Here is a 13,492-nt window from a genome sequence, read left to right on the forward strand (position 1 = left end):
TTAGGGAGGAGAATGAGACCAAGCATGGGGCCCAGTGCGTGGGGCTGAGGGTGGGGATGATGGTGGAGGAGCGGAGGGAGGAGCAGGGTCTGAGGACAGTGCATGGAAAGTGGGGGCTAGGTGAACTCTGGGTTTGGGAGATGGAGAAGGCTCAGAGATGGGCATGAGCCACTGGCTGACATGGCAGGGGCGAGCAGGTTTGCCCACGAGGCTGATTAGGATTGGGCTGAGAGGAAGAGGGTAAAGAGCTCGAGGAGACTGAAGATAAGGTGAAGGGGGAGCAAAGGCAGGAGGAACACTGTCAAGAGGGTCAGGAGAGGCTTTAGGAGGAGATTCTGGCGGTGTGGAATGGGCCAAACAGTCAGGCAGTCCCACATGCCTGGAGAAGGACACACCCTGAGAGCAATAAAGGCATAAATATAAGGCAACTCCTTCCATTTGCTGTTGTAGCAATAATTATCTGGGTCTCTAAGGATATTAAGATCAAAAGTATCATCCTAACCATTTTGGTTTAACAGCGTCTCCTAGTCCCAAGTATTTAAATTAGACAAGAGACAACTGAGCGGAGTGTGCTTTGGAGGGCGGGCAGTAATGTGCCCCATTCTGTGGCCAAATCAAAGGTGAGCCAGAGGCTGAAGCAGCTGGTTCTTGAAATCCCTGAGAGGGCCCGTCACCCTTTCTAGGATGCGAGAGAGGAGAAAATGCCCAAATCCACCCTCCCAATCATCATCAAGAAGGCAGAAGCGCATCCCGCAGGATGGAAAGGACACAGTAGTCCTGAAAGACAGTCCTGATGTAGGCCTGCAGTTTTTGGAAAAGGAACAAAACTGAAATAGGAACTCCTGGAACGGAAGGAGGCTCACCTGTGAGAATTGGAGTGGGCCGGTGTTGGATGAAGTCTGGCAACAGCAAATATCTGGACAAAGGACAAAGGTTCATTGGCAGGGGGGCTCAAACCAAGGGAAAGAAAGCTCTCTCCCTTAGTAAGGATACACAGCCTGCACCGAGTCATGGCACCAGATATGATAGGTTTTTCCAGTGCAGAGAGAAGTAAAGCAGAATAAAATGCCTTTACTGTGGGAGCAGAGAAGACCACAGGAAAGAGAGAGAAAGAGAGACATGGAACTTCTGAGGGTCATTCGTGCAGTCCAAGGTTAAAGAGCTCCAGGCTGGAGGCAGGGTTTAGGAGTTGGACAGCCTGACATGGCAGACCAGGATTGGGTGGGAGTGTGAGAAAAGAGAACAGGATATTACCAAAAGGGAAGTAGGAAGTCGTAATCTGACTCAGTGGAAGAAAGGTGGGGCTTAGCATATGGCCTCTAGCGGCCAGTGCCATATTGGCTGGGCGCCATAGTGACTCAGCACCATACCACATGACCTCCAGCGTCATGTTGGCTGGGTGCCATAGCAACTCAGCAGGAATTACAGCACGGGAAGAAACCAATCATTCACTACTTCTCCTTTCATACTGTAACCAATAATGTATCTTACCAGTTCCTAAACTGTAAGAGAGATACTAAAATACAGATTTTGATACTCCATACAAAGTTTGTTGAATGATAATTTCTAGCACTGCTGCCTCCAGATCTGAGTTGTTGTAAGTCTTCCTCATAGATGATTCTGAGGAAATGCCATGCTCGGAACCATCACTGGAAAACACAGAACTAAACCTACCTGCAAACTCAGGACCAGGAAGAACAGTGGGAATGTGGCGACGTGGCTGACCATCCTTTCTTCATTAGCTTGGATGACCTACATTTTAGTTCCCATCTGACATCTTTTAATTTTCCTTTATTTGCTCCAATTATTTAAAAAATTGAGCCTGCTTCCTCCTAAATATATATTTTCCCTAAAGTCCATTTTTGGTCCTCTTCTTTATGCTCCTTTACTGTATCTGAACCTAAACATGCATTGATGACCACCCAGAAGTATTTCCTTAATTATTACTGCACTTAAAATTCTTCTTCTTTTTTTTTTTTTTGTCTTTTTGAGACAGGGTCTCACTATGCAGTTCAGGCTGGCCGTGAACTCACTTTGTAGCCCAGGCTGGTCTCGAACTCACAAGGATCCTCCTGCTTCAGCCTCCCGAGTGCTGGGGTTACAGACATGAGCCACATCTGGCTATACTTGTAATTCTTAAGAGCATTCAGCACCCTGAACTCTATCCAAGAGAGACGCTCCCACATGGAGAGCTCTCATTTCCTCTGTGTGCTCATTTCATTCCTCAACCTAGAATAGTTTTACTTTTTCTGCACTTGGCTTTTCCTCCAAAGCTCATTTCACATGCAACTTCCTCCAAGAAGAGGTTACTTGCTACCGTACAGTAAAGTATTTTCTGCCTTTGAATTCACATAGATTTTATCTGTTAAGTAATTGAGAACACTTCCCTTTGTCTCACTCTCCTAATCTTTTTTTCCTTTCTTTGTTGTTTTAGGAACCTTAAAAATGTACTAACTCACACAATTCAACTTAAACTACACAGAGCAAAGGGAAAATTCCCCTCAGCACTTTGCCAAAGCCACCCCCCATCTACAGGTGACACTATTACCACGTGGTATGCTACAGCTTTCCTAGTCAGTGCCCTCAACATCGTGGCCATAGACGTGCTGCCTCAGATCCCCCGAGCCCTGGTTAAAGATGGAGGTGCTTGTGCATTACCTATACCTACAGAGTCAGACTCTCCTGCAAGACCTTGTGTGCACTTTAATAGAGCAGATGAAGGAGACAGTGATAGAAGTAGAGACCGGTCACATCATTCACATTTGCTCTTGCATCAGCGATTCCCACATTGAAGTAAATTGTAGACGAGTTCTAAACAGTGTGTCAGGAAGGTCAAGCAAGCAGATTTCATTGATATGCACGGCCAGGTACTGCAATGTAAAATGTTTTACACGATGTTGCAATTTTTATTCACGGACTTTTGTTAATGCTGATGTATTGTTTCTTTATGCTACAGAGCAGGCTATTCCTCCTCGTTCTTAGTCCAGTCTAATAGTGCAGTAATTAAGGATCAACTGCATAGTGAATCAGTGCTGATTAAGTAATAGAGGCAACTCTGCTTTATTTGTCACAAACTACATCCCTAACATGACTAGCTATTCTGTCCATAGCACCTGCACTTATATGTTCTCTGGCAATGTTAAAATGTCGCTTACACGTGAGAAATTTTAGGGAGGAAAACACTTTTCATTTTGTTTTAACAGATTTGCTTGAACTCTGAAATGTAAAACTGAGTCACTGCTTCAGTGTGTAACCAGGTTTATGTAAGCCTGAAGAGGTTTGTGGCATCTTACCTCCTGTTTCTCATCTCCAGGCCCTTTGACACCTGTGATTCCATGAACTCCAGACCACCCCCTTTCCTCTCACAGTTTATTTTCCACCTTTGAAATCCCCAGGTTTTCAGGCTTCCTGTTTCCTCAGCAGCCTGGTCTTCTGCATGAATGGATCAGTGGGACCAGAGAATATAAAGCCCCTTTGATTGGTTGCTGCTGTTGGTACTAGGGATTACAGCCAGCACCTTCACACTGAGCTATACCTTCAACCTTTTAAAACTTTTAGTTTGTTGTATTGTCTTGAGATGGTCTTGCTAAATTGCTTAGTCACCCAGCCTGGGCTCAAACTTGCAATCCTCCTGCCTCGGCTTCCCAGAGTTCTGGGAGTACAAGTATGCACCACCACACCTGGCCCAATGGATAAATAAAATGTAGTCTACACACACAATGGAATACTACTCAGCCATAAAGGAGGATAAATTTGAGTCATCTGTAGGAAACTGGGTGCACTTTATGACCATAATGCTACGTGAAATAAATCACAGGGAAGGTTAATATGGCATGTTTTCTTATATGGGAAACCTAAAGTACAAGTAATTTAATGAGCAAAATAAAAGGTGATACTAATCAGGGAGGCAGGCTTCGTGAGAATGTGAAGCAGCTATAAGAACGGAGGGAGATGGAAGGGGAGGGGAAGAGAAGAGGATTAAGATGGGATGTGCGTATGTATCAATTCTCTATGATGAATGCATTCATTACATAATGCAAACATACACTGATTAAAAAATCAATAAAGCTCCTCTATATAAAATCCAGCAGGCCTGCTCTCCGCCTAAGGTCTGTTTTCTAGGCATCATTTTTTTTTTCCTTTGGAGACAGGCTTCAAGGATTTAGCTTTCTCACCCTCCCAGCTTCTTTCTGCATTGCCTTACCTACTTTATTTCCAGGGATTACTAGATTCCTGCTGAGAAGGCCTGCGGCAATTGGGATAAAATGATTGGAGTTTTGCTGACTTTATGATTTCTTGGTGTTTTAGCCTGTCTCTCAGAACTCTCATCCAGAGGAGTATTAAGAGTTTGACGTAGAACTAAATTAATACTGGCCACGACCATGTTTGTATTCTTCTCTGCTGAAAAAGTAACAAGGGCATAGCTAACACTCAGCACGCAACGTACACTGGGGCCAATGTTTAAGGTTAATAAAACTTTCCAATTATTGATGTTTGTATGCTTCTAGTAAGACACAAATAGGGTTTAGAAAATTCAGCCCTTCTCCTTTATAACACTTAGGGGTCCTTAAGATCCATGAAATCACCAGTTACGGTAGCATGCTTGTTCTCTGGGTGTTGTGCAGTGCAGGACAACACTATATTCTTGGGGAGATTTGTGCAGACTGTGGATCATGAATATGAACTTTTTCATCATTATTATTGAAGTCACTGCAATTCAGTTTATAAAAAATAATACAATTATTGAATGGAAACATTCCTTGTTATTAGTAATAGAATTTATTCTCTACATTTATCATCTAACACTTGGTGATGCTAAGAAAAAAATAAAAATTTTTTTTTGGTGGTGCTGGGGATTCAATTTAGGGACCTGCAGGTACCACACATATTTTCTACCACTAAGCTACATCCTCAGCCTCTACCCCAGCTCGTACTCTACATTCTGCTAATGTCTTGCGCAGAAACACTACAGCAATGTGTTCAGAAGTGTGGGGGACACGGTGGAAAAATCTGATTGGAAGGGTGAGTGTGGTGTTAAGTGAAATAAGTCAGACATACAAGACTAAGTATCACATGGTTTCTTGTATATGAAATTACACATAAAGAACATAGCTAAAGATAACAGAAGGTAAAGCTAAAGATAACAGAAGGTAGGGGGATCTTTCTCAAATGGGAAGGGGAGCAAGAGATGGAGGGAGGGAAAGGAAACGGATGAGAGGAATGAAGATGTGTTCCTTACGCGTACTAACCCCGCACAGGGACGTAAACACCGCACTGCAAAACGTGTACTAATAAAAACATTTGCTCAATGGATTAAAACTCGTACTATAAGAAAACTGTCTGCTGCCCTAAGAGAACAAATATATTTAACTGTATTATCTGTTATCATTCTTCAATTTCCTTGGAGTTAATTACACGTAGTTATACGATGAAAAAGAGTGGATACTGTTTTCCTAGTTCTGCCACGAGCAGCACTACAGCGTATGATAACAGGGTAAATCACTTGTGCTCTCTGGATCCCAGTTATGAATTTATTAGAAGATTCGACAAGATGAGGCTCAGCTGGAACATTTTACAAGTCGCCACGCAAATTCTAAGCTGCTTTTCAATTCTGAAATCCCTCGGTAAGACACCGGCCTACCAAAGACCACAGAACTCTCTATGTAAGTAACAGACGAAGAATACTAGAAAATTTAAAATTTTTAATAAATGTGCTTTGTTCACAAAATGTGAAAAAATACAACAAACACAAACATACATTTTCAGGTACACTACCTCCCACCACTTGGCAACAATAGTAAAACCACAAGATCTCTTCACAATCCTGAAGGATCCAACCATATGATTATCATTTGTTTTCGAAATGCCAAATTATTTTGGAGAAATTAATGTGAACAGGACAGGAGGGCCCTTAACTTCTTTATATCCAAATGAAATAATTCTTAAGAGTACCCATACAGCATTAAAAGGCCCTGTTAACTTCATTTGTGATCATACATGTGATGTGGCACCAAGCCACAATGACTGCCTATAAATTTCAGTATGGACACTGAACTGGCTTTGGTGGGATATGAGTTGGGTTAAATCCTGTATGAACCAAATTTGAGTAAACTGAATTTATAGTCAATAAATTTAAGTGGTAGTAGGTTTTATAACAAGCTTTTCTTCTTTGAAGTACTACTTAAAATACATCATGCACAGTTTGGAGCATAAGCAGAATCAACATCTGTAAACAATCAGAAAATTTTATAGCACCAACATTATAGCTGTAACACAAAGGCCGCCCCACTGCTCATCCTTAGACCAACCTTCCAAAACCACCGCTTTCATTTAATTTCAAAGCACTTTCACTTGTGTATTGTTTTCTTTGCTTTTAGGATTAGATTAGCCAAATAAAGAAAACAGTTTGGCAAAAGGAGTATTTCCAAAACACAATTGTGAATTATTCTCCATACACCGTTTTTAAGTTTTGTTTTTGTTTTCATGGAGGCACAAGACATGATCCTGTAGCGCTTGACTGGAAAGAAGTCAGCTCCCCTTAGTGAGGAATTGTATGCTATTGAAAGTAAATGAAAAATTTTAAGTTACTCATGGCCTATTTGAGCAACCAATATTTACTGCATTTGGTCACTGACTCTGTCTATATTATACAATCTCATTACCGTCATTAATTTAGCATGTGAAATTTCATTTGAAATACTAGGTACACACACTCAACCATTTATATCTTGAGAATCAATTTTGTATTTCTAAATAAAATCTGACATTCAAAGTTAACTACAGCAATTCACAAGAAGCACAATACATCAGTTTTACCAGAGTAAGGAAGTGCAGTTTATGAAATTTAGGATCAACTATTGAAAATGCAAGTTTCCTTTAAAAATACACACATACACACACACACACACACATGCACATACACGCACACACACACACACACACACATTAACCATGAAATCTGAAACTGTGATATTTCAGTGCAAAAACCTCAGTATGAGGTAAGTTTAATGTACTAACCACTTGAAAAAAAATCCACACAGTGGCACTCTTAAAAATGATAGTATACATGACAATTGCTGGCTGACAAGACAACATGGACTAAACGTTTCTAGAAGTTTAAACTTGTCTTGTTTGGACATCTGTTTCTCCGTAATCATCTGCTTCTGATTCAGAAACATAGAAAGGCATTTATCAACGTGGAAAGGGAAAATTCCCACAGCCAACTGATGGTTTACACATTCAAAGAAAAATTTTCTGCTAGGGTTTAGAAAGAAATTAGAATACCATAAGGTCAAAACCATTTCATGAGATTTTCAGCAGAGGGTTAATTTTAAATTTTGCTATATAATTCCAAACCTGTAGTGCAGACCTCCTTAGTGGAAAGGTGGGTACCCTATGGAAGTCGGTCTCAACACAACATAAACTCTCTTACAAGTGCAAACCCTTTCACAAAGGTGTTTTCCGTCAGTATTGAGTATTATACATCGTTCCTTGCTTAAATAGAACATTTTGTAAATGCAACCTAAATTTTAAAACAAGTAAAAGTGAACTCTCACAGATAAGTATGTTTAACACCAAGGCCCAAATCAACAAGAAAGTTATGAAAATACCACTCTGGCAATGGTGTTTCTTGTACTGTGCTAAGGAAAGGAGAATACATACTTCGGGGGAAGTATCTTCCCCAAAGTCTGATGCTCCCACATGAGCTGGATAGAAGAAGAAAAGGAAGAAGGGTTATCAGCAATTCCAGAAAGGTCAGGAAATACTGGATCATCAGACAAAACTGAATGGAGAACAGCTTTCCATATTAGATAACAATTTAGTTAGAAAAAGAGACAAAGGTAAGTGCATCACGAACAACTAAACCAACCTATGTATCATATTCAACTTAGGAGGCAACAAAGTGCAATCTACAGCTCTCTACATTTCTTAAAGTTTCCCGTTGCAACAGCTTAAAGTCCACAATGAACAACTGAAGGAAACAAAAATACACAGCGAATTATGCTTCACTGTCACAACAGCACTAAAGAGAAACGAAGGTACCTTTCTATGTCTTAGTGTGAAACGCTAAAGTAACAGTGGTTGCTGCTACGACAGGAGTCACTCTGCATGAAACTTTAAGCTTTCTATATAAGAATAAATTGTAAAATCCAGAAGTAGAAAAAAATAGCAAACTCTGTAAACCTTTGCATTTCTGCTATGCAAACCAGGTTTTAAGTACTGAGTTCATGTTAGTATTTCCAATTAGTGTAAGCAATTAGTTTCGGAGTCTGGACTGAAAGGGCCTTTTCCTTTCATATTAACTTAGAAGTAATATGGGATCCTCGAGCTCATAGAAAGGAACAGAACTGGCTTGACTTTCTCCGGAATCTGAGTCGTACGGGGCGTCAGGAAGCTCTGTGAAACCGTATGCCAGCTGTTCATCTTCTATATCTGATCGAACGTAGCACGAAGGGTTAGAATACTCCTCATCTTCCACACTGTTGAAATCTTGAGGAATATACAACATCCCTGGGTAGTTCCTACTAACCAAGTCACTTGTGGTTTTTAGGGAGATCTTCCTAAATGCCATCAAATGCATGTGTGAAAACTTTGAATACTTGAACCGTTTAAAGCCCAGGGACTCTATAGCGATCTTCCAGCTTTTCATCATCATAGCATGGCGGTTCTGGTGAGAAGAATCAGGCGTGATGATCAGTAATAAACCATTTAACACTAGTAATTCATGAGCTTTCTTGCAGCAAATCCATCGCTGGTAGGGTGAAGGAAAATACGAAAGAAGGAGAGAGAAAACCACCACATGGAAAAGTTCGCCAGGCAGAGAATCAATAGGGTTCTTCAGCTGCTTCAGAAAAGCATCTATAGCGTCCTGTGCGAGCTGGAGCGGCTGCTGGAGCTGTAGGTTCAGGAAATCACATTTATACACGCTCTGCAGAAAGCAAAAAGGCACGTTAAGCATTTCAAGATTCCTCCCTCTTTCATACACAGATTTTACCCCAACTACCTCATGTTTCACAGCATTTCCATATAATCCCAGCTTCGATTATGGACCTTTCTCTTAGAAATAATTTTAAGTATATATTTTGAAAACGTGTATGTGAACTCTGAGTAAGAATTTACAGGAATTATTTATTTCTAAGCTCAGTCATATGGACATTCACTTTAATATTTAAAGTCACTAGAAATAGCCTTATATAGACAACTTTTAAACAAAAATAGAAAGTAGGATGACTCGAAGAAGTCAAAGAAGGTAATGAAAGAGATATTATAAACTTTGTACCAGTAGAATGATGCCGAAAAACTTCCAGGTTGTGAAAGGTCTTTATTTACCTTAACCATTTAGAAAGTGATATTAATGCAACTTTTATCCTATTAAAAAGTTAATCCTTCGTTTAAAAAATTACACATCAAATTTAAACAACAGAGTCCGTGGACCCTGGGAAGCACTGCAAAGGAATAAACGCGACATAATTTGCTAAATATTACAATTATCCAAAGAATAATGAATAAGGAAGGGGGACAGTTTGGACCCCACGTGTTCCCTCTTGGTGAGAGTGATAAGGGTTTATTTCCCACCGCGGTCCTCTTGGGATGTGGGGCCTGGACAGAGGCTGCTGGCTCTGGGGTGTGTCCTGGAAGGGAACTGTGGGACCTCGCCCCGCTGTCTCTTTTCTTCCTGGCCATCAGGTGAAGAGGTCTACTCTGTCACGTGCTCCTCCATGCTGCGTGGCCTTGCACAGGCCAAGCAGAAAAGGTGCCCATCAGTCGTGAACTGAAACCACTAAAACTGAACCAAATTAAACCTTGTCTAAATTGATTACCTTCAGTATTACAGTGAGAAGCTAATATAGAAATTGCCTTTCAAGTTAGCTAAAAATCTGCTGTCTTTGTTATGAAGCAGTGTTTATTAACAGTGATACATGCTAATACTTTAGTCTCCTGCTCATGTTAGCAGGTAGACAAGCTGGTCACTTACTCAACCGGACTGTTTACTAGGGGAAGTGATACATAACTTTCTATTGCCAGGAAAAAGGCTTTTTCTTCTTGCCCTTGCTTATTTGTCCTTACAGATAGCTTAACTGAAACACGACTGACAAAAGCACGGACACAGTGTGTACTCTGGTGACTTTCAACTTCCACACACATGAAACCACTGCCAAGCAAGTGAACAGTGAACTCCGGCAGCCCCCGCGTTTCCCTTCTCCCCACGCTCCACTCTTCCCTCGCCACCAGATCATACTCATGCAATTTCTATCGATTCGTCTGTATTCCCTCAAATTTCATATAAGTGGAATAACACAGAATGTGTACTTACTGTGCCTGCCTTCTTTCACTTAGTCCAATCATTTTGAAATTCATAGATTTTTTTGCAGCTATTAATATTTTATGCTTTATTGCTGCATGGTGTCCCGTTTTATCAAGGTATTTTTGCATATACTTCTTTATGTATATTTGGGTTGTTTCTAGCTTTTGACGCCTACATCATGATATTATGAATTCTTCTCTAAACTTTGAACAGACAAGCCATTCATTTCCATGGAAGGGATAGCTGGGTCAATACTAAGTGTGTACTTAACTTTTAAAAGAAATGCCTCAACTTTTAAAAGTGGTTATATAGTTTTTACATTCCCACCCCAAGTACGTAAGTTGCAGTTCTTTCAAATCCTCCCCAACTTGTGGGAGAGCCAGTCTTTTTAATTCAATTAATTATAATAGGTATCAGTGACATACTGTGCTTTTAATTTATATTTCATTATTGCGTGTTGATGCTTACCTTCTGTTCATGGACTTATTTGCCAGCTGGTTAAAGATGGTATTTAAGTCTGTTCAAATCTTTTGCCCATTTAAAAACAGCTCAACTGCTTTTAATTTCTAAACATTATTTTCTTACTATGGAATTCTGAGTGTTATCTATATATTCTAGATACAAGTCTTTTTCACATGTATGACATGTATCTTAGTTATATTTTGTATTGCTGAGTCAAAATATCCGATGACACCCAAAGTTAGAATAGGAAAAGTTTATTTAGCTCACAGTTTGTAGAGGTTTCAGTCCGAAAATGGCTGGCTCCAAGGCAGAGTGGCACAGCAGACAGGCATCACAGAGGAAAAATATTTCATGGTGGGCAGAAGGTAGCAAAGCAACCTTACCATCATCTTTCTGCCCCTTTATCTTCTCCAGACTACTCAGGGACAGGTAGCACTCAGACCCTTAATCCTGTGCCCTTGGGCCTAGCATTGGACTGCGAATCCATTCCAGCATCACACACTCTAGATCCAGCCACCTCTGAAATAGCGCCACCTGTGGCTGCATGGTGCTTTGGGTGACATCTAGACACAGGCCATAATAACAGGTAAACACTGTATGATGTTTCTTGTCTTTTCATTCTCCTAACAGTATCTACTGAAAAGCCCACATTTTAAATTTTGGCCAGTGCCAGTTTATCAATTTGTTCTCTCTTTGATCTTCCTTTGGAGGCATGTCTAAGGAATTTTCTCTTATCTTAAGGCCACAGAGATTTTCCTTAATGGTTTCTCCTAGAAGTTCTCACATTAGGGTTTCCATTTAGTCTGTGCTTCATCTGAATTCCTTTTTGTACATGGTATCAAGTATGGTCTGACATTCTTTTTCTTTTGTACATAGATAGCCAACTGTTTTAATACTATTTGTTGAAGAAAACTATCCTTTTGTTGAAAATCTGTAGTCTGTAACTATGTGGCATAGTGTATGTGGGCCTCCATTACATTTCATAAATTATTTGGACATCAATATTACAGTTTTGATTATTGTAGTTTTATAATAAATTTTGACATTTTTGGGGTACTGGGAATTGAACTCATGACCTAGCAACTGCCAGGCAGGTGCTGCACCACTGAACTCTATCCCCGGCCCTATAATACATTTTTTTTGTTTTGTTTTGTTTTTCTCCGGTACCGGCAATCGAACTCATGACCTTGTGCTTGCCAGGCAGGTGCTGTGCTGCTGAGCTAAATCCCCAGCCCCCTATAATACATTTTGAAATCAAGCAGTATTAGTCAACATTGCCCTCTTTCAAAGTTGAGTTTTGTTTGGTCCTCTGAAATTTCCATGCAAATTTTAGAGAAAGTGTTCAAATTTCTAAAAAAAAGACTGCTCGGATTTTTATCAGGATTATATCCAATCTACAGATTAATTGGAGAAAACTAACATGGGATCAATGTTGAGTTTCTCCACTAATAAATACAGTATACCTCATCACTTATTTAGGTATTTTTTATTTCTCTTTATCAGTAGTTTTCAGCAACACACTTTCTACATGTGTCTCTTATATGAAATGTACATTTCATAGAAATATATGTTCCCATAAGGAATAGTTCATGTTTTTGATGCTATTAATGGCACTGTTAATTCCAATTTCTTCTTGTGTGTCCACCGTGATTCCTGCATACTGACCTTTTATCTTAGCAATCTTGCTAAACATGCTTATTAGTCCTAGTAGCTCCTTTGCAGATTCCATGGAGTAATTCTTAGATAATCAGTGTCATCTGTGAAGAACAGAGGTCTTACCTCTTCCTTTTCAATCTGAATTCCATTTACTGCTTTTTAAAAATTGCATTGCTTAGAACCTCTAATAAAGGTTGAACAGAAGTGAAAGGCAACTTATCTTGTTCTAATTATTGTTCTTATGGTAAAAGCATTTTTCTTTGACTATTGAAGAATGTTAGCAGCTGTTGGTTTTTCAGATCCCCTTTACCAGGCTGAGGAAATTCCCTTCACTTCCTACTCAGTATTTTTGCTAGGAAATGACGTTAAATTCTGTCAATTGTTTTTTCTGTGTCTACCGAAATGATCACACAGCTTTTTCTTTTTGTGCCCTAACACAGTGAAGAGATTGTTTTTTGAACATTAACCCAGTCTTGCACTCCTGGAACAAACCAAAGTTGGCCATAATATATTATCCTTTTTAAAAATAATGACCCCAACTTTTAAAATTCCTTTAGAACATTTCCATCTATATTTACGAAAGACACTGGTCTGTGGTCTTCTCGTGCCACCTTTATCTGGTCTTAAGACTCTACGATAGCCTCACAGGACTTGAGAAGTATCCCACCTATCTCAATTTTATGGAGGAGAGTTTGAGTGGTACCATTTCCTTCTTAATTAGTCAACATATTTTAACAGTGAACCCCTGTGTTCCTGAAATATTCTCTGTGGAACACTTTTAACTGCAATTTCAAAATTTTTAAATAGATTTAGGACTATTCAGGTATGTATTTCTCCAAACAGAAGAATAGTATCTTGAGTGGCAGCAGGTGTGGTCTGTGTCTTTTATTTAAATTGTGGATTTTATTGGCATAACACTATTCACAATATTATTATCTTTTTAATATTCATAAAATCTATAATGATGTTAATTCCTTCTTATTTCCTGGTTAGTCTGGCTTGAGGTTTTCAATACTTTGAAACTTCTCCGAGGACTAGCAGCTTTTCCTTTCATCAATTTTCCTTCTT

At 39.7% G+C, this 13,492-nt stretch overlaps 2 protein-coding genes across 2 annotated transcripts in view; both read right to left on the reverse strand.

Annotated features, from left to right (window-relative positions):
• LOC106148888 (vegetative cell wall protein gp1-like) lies at positions 1-438 on the reverse strand. The gene has a single exon (XM_013515920.1). It carries the CDS (start codon positions 436-438, stop codon positions 1-3), a length of 438 nt encoding a protein of 145 aa, XP_013371374.1.
• A 5,244-nt stretch (positions 439-5,682) lies between these two features.
• Positions 5,683-13,492, reverse strand: part of LOC102003997 (chromosome unknown open reading frame, human C7orf60) — a gene marked incomplete at its 5' end in the record, with an annotated part of 61,058 nt that continues 53,248 nt past the window's right edge. The window contains 1 exon segment of the mRNA XM_013516035.1: positions 5,683-8,929. Coding sequence (XP_013371489.1) covers positions 8,300-8,929 — 630 coding nt within the window.

Source organism: Chinchilla lanigera, unplaced genomic scaffold (genome assembly GCF_000276665.1).
Source record: "Chinchilla lanigera isolate Chin_1 unplaced genomic scaffold, ChiLan1.0 scaffold00031, whole genome shotgun sequence".
Classification (NCBI taxonomy): domain Eukaryota; kingdom Metazoa; phylum Chordata; class Mammalia; order Rodentia; family Chinchillidae; genus Chinchilla; species Chinchilla lanigera.